Source organism: Micropterus dolomieu, linkage group LG17, assembly GCF_021292245.1.
Source record: "Micropterus dolomieu isolate WLL.071019.BEF.003 ecotype Adirondacks linkage group LG17, ASM2129224v1, whole genome shotgun sequence".
Classification (NCBI taxonomy): domain Eukaryota; kingdom Metazoa; phylum Chordata; class Actinopteri; order Centrarchiformes; family Centrarchidae; genus Micropterus; species Micropterus dolomieu.
The window spans coordinates 5,919,642-5,937,671 of NC_060166.1; the positions used below are offsets into that span (position 1 = coordinate 5,919,642).

General features: G+C 41.2%; 1 protein-coding gene across 1 annotated transcript in view; it reads left to right on the forward strand.

The window, feature by feature from the left end:
* The first annotated feature begins 1,127 nt into the window (after positions 1-1,127).
* The window catches only part of ulk2 (unc-51 like autophagy activating kinase 2), a 40,130-nt gene continuing 23,227 nt past the window's right edge, over positions 1,128-18,030 (forward strand). The window contains exons 1-3 of the mRNA XM_046073468.1: positions 1,128-2,337; positions 7,054-7,146; positions 7,318-7,359. Coding sequence (XP_045929424.1) covers positions 2,248-2,337; positions 7,054-7,146; positions 7,318-7,359 — 225 coding nt within the window. The 5' untranslated portion in view covers positions 1,128-2,247. The remainder of the gene's footprint in view (positions 2,338-7,053; positions 7,147-7,317; positions 7,360-18,030) is intronic.

Sequence of the window (18,030 nt, forward strand, 5' to 3'; positions counted from 1 at the left end):
TGTACAATCTCAAACAATCTGCTCAACACTTCTGCAATAAACAAAATAACACTAATACTAACATGTGCTACATCTACGTAAAAGCTTGACATCCCCAGTTCTTCTAGTTCATCTAGTCTCTCGCTCTTAGACATATACCTTGTCTCCACTTGTGGTAAAAAATAATAAAACTCCCATATTAGTTTTCCCAAGCTGAGATCCTGTGTTTCGTAAGGCCATTGCATAGACTGTTCGTATAAGGAGGTTAATAAGTTCAAATAATACAGTGAAAATGCAAATGAATTCAACATGTTCAATAGAGCTAGCTTGTAAACAGGACTTCTTGACTTAAATCAGTAAAGTTGAGATCCTCTTTTGGCTAAAAGCAATCAAATAAATATATGATCATATTGGAGTCTGCCTCTAAAATACCCACCATATGTTTTAATTGAAGTATTTAACTCTCAGCGGTTTCTAAATATAAGTCAAAGACAGAAATACTGGGGACATGACCTCCTCTAAAGGCCTATTTGTTAATTTAGTCCAAAAAGACAAAAGTCAAGTTTCAGCCACCAGAGGGTGTCCAATCTAAGGCTGTACACTGTAGGCTACAGAAAGCAATAGACTTGTTCAAAGCTTCCCTGTTTCCCCTACACAACATATTTTCATAGCCCACATCCTTTTTATGATAGGCTATATGTTCTCTTTTGTCAAGCCATGTGAATTTACCCTGGTTGACAAAATATGCTATGTTGTCACTGAGCCACAGCCTGAGGGTGTAAATGAATGTCAGGTTATTTTTAGATCAGTCCCTGCGTTTCCCATAATAATCACTTAATCATGCTCTCAGGTGATTTCATATAAGATGTGACCAAAGTCACTCCAAAATAATTTGAATAAAGTCTAATGATCCGAACCATATAACCCTGCACCTCTCATCGACTCCTGGGGATCAAATAACTGTGCTCGTCCAAAAATATACAAACAGGAAAATTATGTTCTTAATGGGCTATAAATAATCAGGTTAGTTCATTAAAGCAAAAGACTATTTTTTTTCCCGAGGCGTCCTCGGGGCTTCTGTAGACGGACTAACCTACACAGCGGAAGGGAACGTTCAAGCTGACTTCCGCGGAGGGATAGCGTATAAAGCAGCTACACGGCACTGGCTTCCAGTTTTGTTTAAGTGAAAGGCAGTGAGAGGGCACCTGCGGTCTGTCGAGACGTGACAGCTGGATAGCGATTACAACGGTGCCGTTTGCATTAGCAGGGAAACACAGTAGCGTAACTTGGAAGTAAATGTAACTGAACAACGACAGCTTCTCCCAGTGCTAACGTTAGCTGTCCTTCTGACTTGGCGACGAACGAGACAACGAAGTGTTCTTTTATGTCACACGGATGAAATGAGTGCTCACTCGGGAAACGTCAGTGTTTCTCATGAGGACAGAAATGTGTATTGTGGATTCGGACGTCTGGTCGAGGAAGACAGATAATAAGGACTAACGCCTGCACATTAACAACAGTTCTGTGTTGACAGTTGTGCTGCATCCTTCATGCTAACATTGACTGTGGATTAACTTAACGTTAGATCGCTGATGTTGGCTAGCTTTATATGTTGCTAACGTTACCACTTGTGTATCATAGAAGCAGGTTAAATTATTCAGTATACAAAAGACACGTTACAAAAGGGTAACGTTATTTACATGTTATTGTTAGCATATTTGCAGAGCCCTTCTATGGGCAGCAGCTATGACGCTAGGTGTAGCCACAGGGTTATGTCATTGTCAGGCTAACAGATAGCTTGCTGTCTGCAGCTGCTTCAAATCTTTGCGTGGTCATGTCCAGCAGGGTTGGCATCATGTAGTCTGTCCCTCAGAACAGGTTAGGTGACTGGGACACACAGTGAGCCTCCTTGGAGAGTAATGCAAAGCTGGATTGCCACTATCCAACTGGGTCAAAGACTGACAGCTGGCACTGATACGGTTTAGCTCAGGATTGTTGCTAACCATGCTCAAAGCCGTCTGTTCTGTGTGATATTACAAACATCCCAACCTACGTAGAGAGCATGTAAATGCATCATGTCCTGACTGCATCACTTATTTATGCAATAAGGCACATCAGAGCAGAGACTTGTCATGAAATAAATCCGCAGTGCAACAAGCAGCACCGCCAGGACTGAGGGGATCATTTGCTCCAGGATTCTTTTCTGGAGAGGAGAGCAACATTCAAGGCTCCTGTGCCCAGCATCAGCTGGACCATCAGCCCATCACAATGGAGACTGTGGGAGATTTTGAGTACAGCAGAAAAGACCTGGTTGGACATGGAGCCTTTGCTGTGGTGTTCAAAGGAAGGCACAGGAAGGTAAATAAATAGCTGGCTGCAGTGTTTTCTTTCCCTCTTCTCCTGCAGGAAAAAAGAGGGCAAGTAGGCAGCTTTATTTGAAAATCTGGGTCAGTCAGTGGCCTTGCAGAATGCAGTTCTGCAGCAGGATTTGTGGGCTGTCACCTTATTTTTTTTTTTTTTGGTGGTGGGGGGTGGTAATATTGCATCGCTTTTGTGACTTTAACATCTAGATCCAGTCTGATGAACTGTACAGTCATGCTGTGACCGGGGCTTTCAGTGATTTCAGCCTGATGTTAGATGGATAATTATATTTATGCTGTTTGGTCCATTCATGAAACGGATGAGTCAGGCAGCAGTGAATGACTTGCTGACGTACTGAGGTAGGAGGGAGAATGGCGTGCAGTGTTTTTCCTTTGCTTTTTTCAGGATACAAGTCTCCCTTATGTAAGAGCTGCGTTTCGTTCATTCATACCGAAGCACTGAAAGCTTAATTATTAAAGTAATGCTCAGACTTTTAGTGAACTCATTAAATTTGTGTGGGGTGTGGTTTTCTATCACAGAAGGACGCGGGGATGGTGGGTTTGTTTGTGTGTGTGATAGAGATGCAAGAGATGACATCATGTTGCCCCCATTGCCACTGGTGTGAAACAGATGGTCCTGAAGTCCTCAATGGAAGCCACATTGGCATGTCCCCACTCTCCCTGCTGTATCCTGGGCAGAGCAGCTTCTACCTCTTAATTTCAATCGATAACTAGCTCACAGCCCAGAACCTGACCTGAATGTGGCCCTGCAAATGATCACCTGGTCACCATTGGAATCTGTGCGTGAGAGAGCACATCCATCCGCTGCTCACATGCCTCCCTGTGGTGCTAAAACAACCCTGGCATGTGATCAGTGTATTTACTGTTTAAGTCCTATCATCTGCATGCCATTTAGTCTATTTATAGGATTATTTCCACTTCAGAGGAACAGGAAGGTTAGAGCCTCTTGCATGTAACAGACATGATGGATTGCTCCATTGCCTAAGCAGTGTTGGATGTTACATATGGGCTCCTGTTACACTGTAATGTCAAGAAAGTATGCAAAGGCTCATCAGAGATATTGAAGTGCATTAGCAGGAGTGTTTTTGACTTTGTTAATCATTTCCAAGTACACCTATTTAACAAGAAATGCCTAAAATAGACCCACTGCAGCTCATCTAAAACAGCTCTACAACAGCCACTGTCTCATTTTCCTAAGTGTACATGAAATGTGTTCAGTATAATTGTATATTATATATTGTATCGTATAATTTACTGTAGTTAATTATATTGTTGATAAATTGATTCATGATTCAGTCTGTAAAACAGCGACAAATAGTGACAAAATGCTCATCACAATTTCTGAGTGCCCGAGATGACAAATTCTTCAAAGTCTGACCAACAGTTCCGAAAAGTTATGATTGTGAAGCATGTGGATATTGGATGTCCCCTCCAACCACGTTGAGTGCCACCCACTAAATATGAAGAACTAAAGTAGCCTGAATGGATGAGGATGGCGAGGTTGTTAAGACAGAGGATAGTTTCTGTCCACATAAGAGAGGGAATGGTAACAAACTTTAAACTCTTAAACTTTCTCTGTCCTAGCATATCTGATTTTTATTATATTTTTTAACCCTGAGATTCACTCTCGGCACTCCAGAGTCTGAGAATGAAATGTTTTTTTTAAAAAACTGAGTTTCTGTTGAAACAGATTAAATTGTCTTATGTCAAAAAAGTCTCTTTCTAAATGCTGATCAAGTTTGTTGAATTTGTGAATGAATATGATGGTGTGTGTGTGTGTGTGTGTTCTATTGGGTATAAGCTCAATGCCTTCAATCCAAATTTCAACCTGCCCTCCTCACAGGCTATAATGAAGCCAAATTACATGTAAATATATGGACGTATGAAAGAATAGCTTGGGATACATTCATAACTTCATTAATGCCACACAGAGTATTGCATCACAAGTTAAACTAGTTAGGCATTTTATAAGATGTGTCATCTCTGTATGATGAATGTCAGTCAGCTAAAGCCACCCTTTCATATGCACTCTGCTCTTAACTACTTTCTGAACAAGCATATTTTAATAACATTGATTCGATAAAAATCTCAATTTCTTTCATTGCCCAAATAGGATGGAAAGTGTGTTGATGGCCCTCTGGTGTCATAGACCTTTGCTGTCAGTCTCACTCTTGCACTGTCTACCACAACACCTTTAGCCAACGTACTGGTTGAAGTGTTGCTGACGCTAATGCTCACACCTCTATAATCAGATGTGATTCATAAACAAGATCATGCATTATTCTGGAAGATGACAGCGTGCTTCTGTCTTTGCAGCATGACTCTGAGTGGAGGATAACTGCTTACTCTGCTCTTCTTAAATCTCCATTACGTGGTGTACTACCAGAGCCGTTAGTTTAGTTTGATAGAACGTCTCTCCCCCATCCCTTCTCCCCCTCACCCTCCTGCATGATGGGCCAATGGGGTCACATTTTCTTTTCTTTTTTTATGAGTGTAGTGTCGGCAGCTCAGTCACCCTTGGCTGAGCAGGCTGTCAGTGAGCTGGGGATGGATGCAGTTCAGTTGGCAGTGTATTACGCACACACAGACTCATGTCACTCGCATGCAGTCTCACTCGCGTGCTGGATTTTGTGCCAGGCTCTAGGCAGAGTGCACCCACAGAACAAGAACATCTCCTTTTAACCTAGATTTATTTGGAACGCTTGCCTTTTTATTCATAGAATTCCTTCCTTCGCTTCCTGTTTGTCCATACTATCTGTGTGTTTTTCTCAAGGGCGTAGAAACGGCCTCTCCTGGGTTTATTTCTGTGTCCTCAGTTGGGTGTTTCCGTGTGCAGCACATGTCCTGTAAGCCTGTGAGCTCATATGATCTCCAAAAGTCTTTTTATACCTGCTCCAGGACCTCCTCTGGAAACATTATCTCAGCCCAGGTGAAAAAAAGATCCCCATCCTCTCACTTTGCTTTTAGTGTAAGTAGGCTTCCGTTCAAGCTGTCATCCGAGTGCCTCGTCATTCAGCATGTCATTCAGCGCAATAGGCTGTCCTAGCTGTCAGAAACCCGAGTGACTGGTCTTATTGGGTCGGCTGAAATTTCCTCCGTCTTTCTGGCAACTCTCAGACAGTAATGCTGACAGTGTAATTTAGGCCAGCGGGCTTGGCTTTTACACACTCAAACACACACTCATGTGAGTATACGAGTGTACGCATGTACACTCATATATTTTGTTTAAATGTCACATAGTATCTAAAATGTACCACTGCAGTAGGGCTGGGTAATATGGTTAAAATCCAATAACATGGTATTAATGAGTGTATTTTTTGGCAAGCAAATGTATGCAAAATCACATGTAGGAAAAACATTACAGCTAAACACAGCAACAAAACATAACCTTCGGACAAAACAAACAATGTGGACATGTCGCCTTGGGCTCTGGGAAATTGTGATGAGCAGTTTTCACTTATTCGAGAAAAGAAAAGATGATTGTATTTATTTCATCAAGAAAATAATCACATTAATTGAAAATGAAAATAATGATTAGTTGCAGCCCCTTTTCCAACAGTGTTGGACAGTGCAGGGGGGCCGCTTCGACTGAAACAAAGACCACCTCTGCTATCATTGTAAAAAAATAATATAAATGTCTCATTCATCTTTTTATATATTTTCAGTGTGTAGGTATTTTTACATAGCATTGTGCACATTCAGTGCAAAAGCTATTATTCACAGTTGAACTTGGGAAGCTTTAACTTTGGATACGACAAGGGGTTGCAGGAGGGGGAGAGATGAAAATGAAAGAAAAATGAGCAAGAAGTGAGTTGTCAGGTGCAATAAGCAATACAGGACATGTTATCGTCTCACACATTCCCCCTCCCTCCTCTCTATCAATTCAGCGAATGTCTGACCTTAGAGTTTTACCATACCCTCTCCACTTGGTCCAAATTCAGGAAAAAAATTTCTTTGAAGTTTGAGGGAAAAGGCCAGTCTTTCCATGACATTCATGTAATTATTTCTATCCTTTCATCAGTGGTGGGTGGTTCTGGTTTTTAGCCACTTCCTTTTTACTGCCTTTTTGCTTGCTGCCAAAAGTATTTTATTTTTTATCATTGACATCCCACCCATCAAATGAAATATCACCCAAGTATATAGTGTCAAATCTAAAAGGAGTGTTGATTCCAGATATATTATTAATAAGGTTATGAAAAAGTGGTGGTGTCATCTGTCCCACGTAGCCTCCAGCATCTACCATCTCCTCCCTGATGTCTTTTTTTTTTTTTTGCCATATTGCATTTTCATTAAATTAAACATTAAACTTATGGGAAAAGGAGCCCAAGTGCAAGTTGACACACCAGATGCCATCTATTTAATGCGTGTAGCTATTGGACTGTCTCTTAAGCACATTGATCACAAGCTGCCAGCATAAGACGACATAGATGGGTGGCTGTACCAAAGACTGTATTAGAGTAATAATACTGTAATGATTTGGTTCATAAACATGTCGCATGCCAAACTGAATCTCTTGAAAAGAATGGTTCAGGAAGAATATATGCACAGAGTGAATATGTGTTACATCATCAAATGATGGCACAGGCTTATATTTCATACCAGTAAATTAAATGGAACAGCAACATTGGGATCAGGTTGTTGTTTAAATTGTTTTCTTTTTTCCCCCCTCCATCCTGTTCTCTTTGTTCCGCAGAAGACTGATTGGGAGGTGGCCATCAAGAGCATTAAAAAGAAGAACCTGTCCAAGTCACAGATCCTTCTTGGCAAGGAAATCAAAATCCTGAAGGTAAGCACCACACTTTCTTGCATCTCACTTATCTCCTCAGTGTACTTAAAGAGTGATCTGACATTCACCTTGTGTGAGTCAGCCTTTGACAGAAAAGACAGAGCTCTGTGAAAGTGATTCCATCGGCTGCCGTTCGCCCAAATCATCTGACTCTGTTCTGTTTTTACTCAGGAGCTGCAGCATGAAAACATTGTGGCACTTTACGATGTCCAGGTACGTGTTTTTTTATTTAATTTTTTTCATTTTTCTGTATGAAATTGATATTAGCCTTAAGGAAAACTGTGACTTTAGTATTCAATAGTACTTTAATGTACCTCCATTGAGGGTTGTTTGCGCTGTGGTTATTTTGGTGGCAGTCAGGCAGGTATGTCTAAATCTGTTCCAGTGTCTATGGAGCAAGTGTTAGAAAAACTCGAATCTAGTCAAATGAATCCACATCGACAAATCTCTTGAGGATGTAAAGAGGATCAGCGATGCTATCGTATAGGCTAGCTGTAAATCCTCCTATTCACAGCTGTCTACACAAGTCTCTCTCTGGCTGGTTCAGGGTCATCCTATTGCAGTGGTTCAATCCCATCAGTCCAGTGGTAGTGGTTAAGCTGTATAGCCTCTACAAAGTCTGTCTCTGTACAGTCTGGTAAATGTGACGTTAGAACCGGTGGCTGTACGCGTGGCAAAAGACCACTGAATGCTGTTTTGATATTTTAAAAATGAGTTGACATTAAAAACACTGCAATGGTATGCTGTTGTGAAACAGCCATCTTAATGACTTTATTCAGGAGCTCTGGACATTTCAGGGCCGAGCAGCAGCTGTCCTCTTAGTCTGTAAAATTATAACATTAGATAACATAACCTTATCCCAGCAAAGGGAAGTCTGAGAGCTGTCAACAGGATCCATTTCTGATATCCTCTGCTTTACTTGTTCACATGAGAGAACTTACTGGCAGTTTCATTATGACCATAAGTTGATTACTCTGTAGCGTTCACCACTAAAGAGAATTCCTCCCCCAAATGTGATGATTATGACAATGATAAAGTCATTTTCAGTCTCACAGTAATGGGGTTATCATTAAATGTGAGCTACAGTAGCTGCTTTTCTAGATACAGATGAATTATTTGAAGTGGATTTCAAGCAAAATACAGAGACTACAGAGAATACAGAGATATTTGTCATAGGCACATCCCTGCTGGATCAAACAGATTTGCTGCAATGAGATTGAAATGCACAACTATGGACATGACTAGCTAAGTATCTGTATTTTATCCATCTGCAGTCATCTACAGAACAGCGTGTTATCTGAAGCGGATCATTTACCGTTGATAAACAGGCTTTCATTTCTGAGAAAAGGTCATCCGCTTTATACAGTCTTTCATAAGCCAAGCGCTCTGGTATTGAGGCTAGAATCTTTTAGAATCTTTAGTAGTACTGTACAGTACATAACGCAGTGCTCCTGTGACTCATGACCCATATTGCTTTGCAATAATTGTTCAATCGATGTGTCCATCTTCTTGGGGCATGGCTTCTTATAACAGGCACCCATCAAAACTGCCTTTCCGTGGTTCTTATGCGCGTTTAGAGTGCAGAGACTAAAGCTGGATGTGAAACTGCAAGTTCATGCATATCTAAGAATAGATTTTACAAGACTATATCAAACCACTTTTAATGCTTTTTGGCCAAACTATGAAGCCTGTGGAAAGTATTAAGTGTGACTCAGTTGAAAAGAAGGCATTGTGTGAAGTCTGAAAGGCCATACTGTCAGTACACTGTCACATATACAGTACACTGGTTGATGCCCATCTGAGCGCCTATGTTCACACTAAATGAGCACCAACACAGCTCATATCCCTGTTGTCCTCTGGCTGGGAGCTTGACATCTAGCAGAGTCCCATATTGCATTTTCCTGCCACACCCACTTACAGACCCCGGTGGATAAAAAAAAAAAGTGATTTGAAAATAAATACTCATTGCTAGAGGTAGAAAAAAAATTGCACTCTAAAAGCGTACTATCTTTAGCATTTATCGCTGGTCCTGTTTTCTATACTTTTGTAGTGCATTAGTGGTGTTATGAGTTGTTCCCACACAGATGGGTTGCTCGTTTCAGTCAGATGGTGGGCGTTCTGATTGCCTTTATGGTATGCAGCCACACAGCTTAAACAGATGTTTGTACTACTAGTAAAGAACAGGGACTCTTTGAATAGCTGCAGTGAACAGTAAATTATTGGTTTTACATGGACTCTTTCTCACTGCATGAACACACAATAAAAGCTGTGGTTCGTTCGAGACTTCTGAAAATTCTGAATGTCTCCCCTCTTCAAACTGCTGTTCTGTTTATTTTTTTCTGTTTCAAAAGATCAGAAATAGTTGAAATGAAGTGTTTATTATAATGTCCAGAATTAGCTATTAAACCATCCTTACATTTGAGTGTACTTCCAATAACATGATACAAGGGGAGAAATGGGGAGTGAAGCAGAAACAGTTGAAGTGATGATGGAGCACTTCCCACATAGTAGCGGTATTTACTGTGTTTGCGTAAGCCTCCCACAGGGACCCAGCTGATCAGGCCATCCACCCTTCCACTCCTCCACCCATCTCCTCATCCCTCCATCAGTTCTGCTGATGTAATAACCTCTTCCAAAGACAAATGGCTGAGGAGCCCAGGCAGGAGACAGTAGAATAGGTGGCTCCCATCAGTGAAGATACGTTCAGTGATTAAAATAATTCTGATTTTAAAAGCTGGTTCTCGATTTTTTATATTTAACTAAAACAACTTTTTGTGTCCCTTTTTATTGACTCCTAAATAAAATTAAAAAAAAGAAATAACCTCAAAGAACAGCTCTTTTTAAAATGATATCTTTAGCAAGAACATAGCTTTATAAGAAAGCTAGAGTGACTCAAATAATAGACAGCGAAAGGACAACCTTTTATTGATGTGTGTACAAAGCAAAGATGGTACAATCAATAACGGAAAGGTGCACAATACCAGCAGATTCTAATAATGACAAAGAAATAACCCAAGAGTGTCCTCCTTCTGCCCTAGAGCCCACATTGGGCTGACATTATGGCAGTATTCTGCCAAACGAGCATAGCACAGATAGGCCGAATGTGTCAGGAGATTCACTTTCTTGCTCAGAGTTAGATGAGAAGATTGGTACCACTCCTCATAGCTCGCCATTCAAACTAAAGCTACATCCCCTCCCACCATACTGTTCCATTACATTTTTTTGACAAAACCAGACTTGGTCTCTCCTGTTGTTTCCAACCTTTGTGCTAAGCTAAGCTAGCTGGGTGCTGGAAGAAGCTTCATGACAGTGATATTGATCTTCCCATCTGACTCTCTGCAAGGAAGAGAATAAGGGTAAATACTGAAGGATTCCTGTTATGCGGAAGTGTACAGTATTGGCTGATTATAAGACAAATAAAAGTCTTATCAGGGTTGGATTGTATTTGGACTAATGTGGTATCTAAAGGACTTTATATCAGGGGAAAAATTACCTTTCGAAAGATGTAGAAATCAATTGTGTACTGTATGTGGCCTGTTACCCAACCTTAAACCAAGAAACACTGTGGTCATGGCACCAGACAGAGATACCGCTGCAGTGTTTGTTTTAATGTTGGTTTCTTCTTGCACTCCCTCTTTCTTGCTTGATTTTGTTTGTCTGCTTCTGTCACCTCTGCCTGTAACATTGACTGGGCTGGTCTTGCAAAGCTTTAGGCCCAGTGTCTCACGGTCTTTTTTTCTCCACCTCCTGCAGTATTCGTCTGTCTTTTGTTAGCCAGTGTAATGTTGTGTGTTTCCCCTCTTGGCAACTAGCAATAGCTTCTGGTGTGTTGCAACGTTTTGGTAACCAAGACTAAATGGCAGCTGTCACTTTTCTTTCCCTCTTTTTCATTGTTTTAGTTCAGTTTTTGTTTATTTTGTATATTTAGCTCACTTTTTCTTCTTTTCTTCTTTCTTGATGTTTCATCACCACTTCTTCTTAGATACCTAGTTGGCTTCTTCCCAGCTCATCAGCTATTTTTGTTGTTGGAACCAACTGACTGGGTTTACCCAACAGAACAGGAAATGTAATCCAAACTGTCTAGTCAGGCCTAGCCTTCTAACATTTGGACAGGCAGGAAACGGTACATACTTTAAGTTAAGATGTCTTTGAAAGAGTATATGTTTAAGAGAGTAGAGTACCTGACACCTGCAAACTTGCTGAAATGACCCAGATTTAAACCTTTAGTTACCTGTTTGCTTTATAAACAGTGGGTGATTACTGTTAGGCCTACTGACAGTTGATGGCTGCTGGGAAAGGGCAAGTCTTTGAGTCAATAGAAGCTTCATAAAGGGTGACGATGTGGGAGTGTTTTGATAAGCATGATGCTGCTAACTCAGTGGTTCAACTGTGGTTCCGGGCTGCAGGTACTGACACACAACTTCAACTACATTTCCTTTTCAAGTCTGTGTGCAGCTGAGTATGATTTTAAAGGTGCTTTCATGCCTAATTTGTTTAGTTTGGTTAAAACGAACCGCGGTGCATTTGCCATAGATATACAATGCTAAATTGGTGGAGTACCCTTTTAAGAGAGTTTGGGATGTCCAATTTGGAACACGCATGTGGGCAAGCCTCAGGAAAAAGCAAAAGACATTCAGGATAATGACACAAAAATGTTATGGATGAGGCCCATTGGGCCTTGAAGCTGTTCTTGAGGCTCCTTGGTCAACAAAAACTTGATTTTCCTTCAATTTGTCATCCATCTGTATCTCAGAGAATTGGCCAAATTTCAGTTTGTCTTTATGGTGAAATTATCATTATCCAGCATACTTCTTACCAAATCTGAGCTGTGAGCGTGGGGAAGGATACGCATTGAGCTGTGAAGGATACGCATTGCTACGCCTGACAGGTTGCTGTGGTAATGACTTGTCAATCACAAGGTTACCACAACCTAAATCATACCCTGCTTTATTTATCTATTTTCCTCTAAATGGGACCATAATTTACTAAGTGAACACCATGCTGTGCATGCAATTGAGACCATAAATTTATTATGAAAGTGTTTACTGAGGTAATAAATGAAATGAGCAGTAGGGTCATTTTGTCATAGATTTCTATTCAATTTGGCTTCTTATTGCAACCTGTGAAGTTGCCCCTTGCTGGCCATTAGAAAGAATGCAGGTTTAAGGCACTTAAGCCTTGGGTTCACTTTTCAGATCCGGCGGCTGCCGCTTGGATCAGACTGATTTTTAGCCACACTAGCAGAGTAGCAATATCTGTTGGTCTGTCGATCGTTCGCTCCACAGCTATTGGATGGATTGCCATGAAACATTGTACAGACATTCCCGGTTCCCCTGACCTTTCCATTAACTCCTCCCTGAGCTTTACATCTGTGGTATGATAGATTTAGTTGCTGTAATGCTTTTCAGTGTTTGTTGTAGCATCTATTTTAGGGGACAACAGTTAGATTTGGGCCTAGTTTATTGTATTGCTATACCTTAAACACAATCCTAGATTGTAACCTTTCACTCAAGCTCACACCACAGCTGACTATGTTTCTATTCACACTGCTGCTGCTACTTGTGTATACCAGCATCATATAGACTAGACTGCATTGTGTTGGCCTGCACACTGAATAAACACAGAGTAGAACTGCTTGTGTTCTTTTGTGCGTTTGATTTAGTTTCACAATGGAGGTGTTTATTCCCTCAACATCACATTGTGACATAGTATGTTAACACCCTACAGCACTATCTCAGCACTTCTTGTGTTCTTTGCTGAATGCACAAAAGAAAACAATCACTATTCTTTCTCAGGACTTCTTAGCCCTGCAAATGTTCAGTGTATGTGGGATTTAAAATCTGTTATATTTAGCTGAGTTAGACATAAAAGTAAGGCAGACTGATTAGGCAAATGGAAATAAATGGTTTGTTTCGTCATAAGATATGACCAGTAGGTTAAAGCATTGAACATGTTTTAAAATGTGTTAAATGTTGCTTTATAAATCCTTCATGTAGGGCCTCTGCCAGCTTTTGTGAATGCAGTAAACCCCAGGCTGCTTGTGTGTGAATCACCAGCTGCTTCAGTGGATAGAGTACCAGCTACCTGCCTGCCTCTCAGAATAGCTCAGCATTGACTGCAGGGCCGGATGTGGGAGTATGCGCACCCATGACAGATTGCAGGTCCTTATTCCTGCTGTAGTCTGGTGGAGCCCTGCTTGTTTGCTGCTTTTAATGACAGTCTTGAGCACACAGCTGAGCAGCTCTGCGCCCTCCTTTATGGAGCTGTTAATGTTAAGCAAGCAGCAGCAGCAGTCTGAGGCAGACATGTCTAATTATAAGGTGTCCTGGACCTGTGTCAGGGCTCTATGGCTCTCTCTCTCACTCATGCTGCACAGTACCGCTCTTTGGAGCTTTTGTGAACTGGCAACAGAGATAACAGGAGGTGTTAGTTTTGATTTTACATTGAAAAAATCACATCTCATCTCAAGTGGCTGGAATTTGAAATTCCTCACAACTGCTAAATGCTACAAAATGTGCCTTAAAATCTTGATGAGCAGCCCACAACACCTGCTGATTGTAATGTAACTTCACATGAGTAGATATATTCAGTAATTTTGTATCTACTTTAGACCAAAATTACAGTTTTTTTTGTAAACAAAGAAAATTTAAGACAAGGTCCACTTACTAGCTTTCTAGGGTGAGTAGATTGGATTATTTTGTCAAACTACTGTTTACTAGATGAAGAAAGAATGTGCATCAAAATTCTATTTCTGTGTTATCACGCCTTTGCTTATGAACCTATTATTTAATTAGTAAATGAGGTGGCTATTTGTAGGTCATGTAGTACCCATGAGTATGCCCACTTTATAGTGTTATTTTAGCTATGTATGAACCATGCTTTATAAATGAAACTGCCTTGTTTATTTGCTTTGTTATTGACAGAAAAATAAAGAAATTGCTGGAGATAAAAGTTGATATAAAGGTAAACAGAGAAAGGAGGAGTGTTTTGGTTTGTGAGCCAATCTTTTCAAAAGCTGATGTTGCTGCTAAAAAACATTGTTTTTTAGCCTGGACAGCCCCCCCCCCCCCTGCCTGGTGTATGTGTGTGTCCTAATTACACAAGGTATTGAGGCAGGACTGACCTGAAGAGGGCTGAAGAGAAAAAGAGTACATGTTCTTGGATACTTTCAGGGGAGCTAAGTGAGTTTTCCTAGAAAACCTGCAGTATGAACCTCCCTGGCCCCCGTCCACATTCCTTTCACAGCGCTTTGCTTTCCAGACATTTAACTGGCTGGGACAGAAGCTCAGAGGAAAAAACTGTGCTGGCACACACACAGTCATCTGGATGGAACATGTGCTTAGTGTAACATGTTTACACACAAGCATGATCAAACACACTCACATGATCTTCAGTACACATGTCTTGCTTGCATAACATGTTTTTGACAACAACTCCAGGACTATTTTGAATACAGATGAAATTATTACATGAAATTTCTGTACTTCACTGTGGTGTGAAAGTGCATTCATGCAATGTCTCAATACATGGCCTGACTTTTGGCAGCCAAGTGCATTTTTATGGATGTCCTTTCCAGGCATGATTGAATCAGCACAGTGTTTTTGTGTATCTGCAAAACAATAAATATCTCTTCCCATCTGTACCTTTCTTGCTTCTCTTACTGACACAGTCACCTTTCACTGTGCGCTGCTGTTATGTCAAAGCGCAGACTTTCCTCCCAGATGACACCAGTTTAATCAGAAGTCCCTTGGATTACGATTGTCGCTTGCGTGACAGAAGCATGCCTGCTTTCCACAAATGCTTACCCCCGCCAGTACACTCACTCACTCACTCACTCACTCACTCACTCACTCTACTCCCCACCTCTATCCTCTCCAATTTGTCCAAGATCCCTTCCCCCATGTAGTTATGTAATCTTGCACTCTTTGGGCCCTATTTAAATGATCTACAGCGCATGGTCTAAAATGCATGGCACAATTGTATTTAAGCCGTGTCCAACTGCATTTTTGCTAGTGCGCATAATCAGGGCGCAAAGTAAGGCAAAAAAAAGTGCAAAGGGATTTAGTCTCTAAATGAATGATAGGTGTGATTTTGGCATAACATGAATTAAACTACTCAGTGTAATGAAGCCTAATGTTACTCATCTCCTCTGTGAAACATCTTCACTGCGCTGCATTATTAAACTGTAAACTATGACGAACTGGTAGTAGTTCACATATGTCTTTCCAGGTGATTCTTGTGTTTTATTGATGTATGAGTGATGAGCGCAAGTACATCTGCTACTAACACAACGTGGCCCGCAAGGGCGCAAGAGTCATTGCTATTTTCCACCGGGCGAAAGATAGGGCCCCCTGGAGTTGAAGTGTGATGCAATAACTGAACGACTCACCTGACACAGTGTTGATTTAGCTCACACTGACTCTTGGCGGTCCAAAGTATTTTTGTGTTTGTGTGTGTGCCACCTAGTTTTCAGTACGCCTTATCAGTATTCATATCTGTTGATGATAAGATCCTTTCATTTGTCTGTGCAGCCTGAAGATTGGGTTGCATGCGCGACACTTGAAGGTACATGATTACAGAGGGGCTATTTATATCACAGTTTGGGGATATTTTGTGCTGGAACAGAATGTTTTGGAGCCCAGCCCTCATTTGGCAGCTAGCCATCAATTTCCAAAATCCACTGATTTTTATTTCAGATATATGTGAACAGTACCTTACAGCCAACATTTGTGCATGGATACAGTTGGAGCAGTTGTCACTTTCATAACTGTGAGCTGCTACTTCCTCCAAGCCCTCACAAACAAAGGCTGTCTTTTGTGCTGCTGTCACCACCTGCCACTTGAAATTCATCTCAGTACTTTGCAATTAGGCAACAAACCAAACTGAGGCACCTGCAGCTGGCAGAGACGACAACATGTGAAAGTGCCAAAACACGCACTGAATTGAATAAATCTTCTCCAGGAAGCCGCTTCTCTTACGTGTACTCAGTCTGTGCTGTTTGTTGACTTGAGTTTTCTCTGATGTTGGGTAGTGGACACCCGAGTTTGTGATTGTGTAATATTGTGACAACAGACAATGATGTGTGTGATGGGACAGTGACGTATCAGTTACCTCCGTTCCTCTGACTCCATGGTGACTCTGCTCCCTGACGCTTTTACGCTTTTACTCTCACCCCCCCATCCCCCCTCTCCAGATTGCACTGCAGAATACATCCTCATTACGTGATCCCCCACTCCCCCCACTCACATAATCTCACACACATACAGTCAGAACTGATGGCCCATCCCCCTCTACCACCTGCCCCAGTTGGAGAAAACACTGTGTAGGATTGGAAAAGACTGAGCTACTTACCAGCCAAACAAACAAGCCCATTAGCCTGGGGTCACACGTCGGTTGTATTGGATAGTGGCACAATGCTGTAGCTAGTGGTCAGACCCAGTCACCTAGGATTTGTTTATATGTGGGAATGATTTAAAACATGGATGTGAAAAATACTGCATTAGTTTTTGATGTTATGTTCTGCTAGCTAGAAATGCTAAGGGGTGCTGTAATTGATGTTAATCTCATCTAGCTCTCTTTCAAGCCAGTTCATTCCATGTTAGAAGATGATTACTTAGCAAAACAAAATATGTACTTTTCACATGCTGCATATATACAGTAGGCTGAAGAAATATGTTCATGTTGAAGCAATTCAATCACTACCCTATATTACCCAGCATCTGTTATGGACAAAGTACAATCTTTTATATGGATACCAATAATAAGTTTGATAATACTGCAACAATATGGTGATGTTATATATACATATATAAGACGGTTTTTCTTTTTATTCCTGTAAGAAATCCATATGTCACTTAACTTCTTTGTTCAAACAAGGACTTTGGGGCAGCAATGATTATTTTCATTAGTGATTTATATGTTGATTACTTTCTTGATTACTTGAAAAATTGTGAAAAATTCAAGTCCATGGTGGAATCTTCAAATAGGGTTGGGTATCGCTTCACTTTTATTGATTCCGATTCTTATTGAATCTCTGTTCTGATTCCAACCCCTCCACCACAAATCTTTCTCCTCAGTCATCTTTGGCGGCTGTGGCTCAGGAGGTAGAGCGGGTTGGCCGTTAATCGGAAGGTTGGCGGTTCAATCCCTGGCTCCCCCTGGTTGCGTGTCGAAGTGTCCTTGGGCAAGATACTGAACCCCGATTTGCCCCTGGCGGCTGTTCCGCCAGTGTATGAGTGAGTGTGAATGTTAGTTTCTGTTTGAGCACTTAGGCTCAGTGTATGAATGTGTGCGACTGGTGAATGCAGATGTAGTGTAAAAGCGCTTTGAGTGGTCGAAAAGACTAGAAAGGCGCTATACAAGTACGGAGCATTTACATCTTCCCCCTTTATGGCTAAAGTGAAAGGAGTCTCTGTACTGGACATTTGTAGACATCATTCGTTTCCCTTCAGTATAAAGGGTGAATGTCAGCTGACCTGTGCTTTGTACCTGAGCGTGAGACGTTGCTACTGTTAGCGTTAGCTGAGAGAGTGCGACACATTTAACACGGTTAAGTCCGCGTAGCAGGTCATGGCAGATAAGTGACACTTTTATGGACTGTAAATGTTCACTGTAATTCAATCGCGAGCGCCACAGAAACATGCAAGAAGTTAGGAACCGATAAGCAGAATCCAAATGCACGGGTCTTGGAAATTTGTTAACGGTTCCAAATTGGAACCAGCTCTCAATACCCAACTCTAGTCCAAACCACATTCAGTTTACTGTCACAGTATGTTAAAAGCAGCAGATCCTCTTATTTAACAAGCTTTTGCTTGAATTGCTAAAACATTAAAGCATTCATCAAAATAGTTGCCATTTTCTGTTAACTGACTTAACGTCTGAATG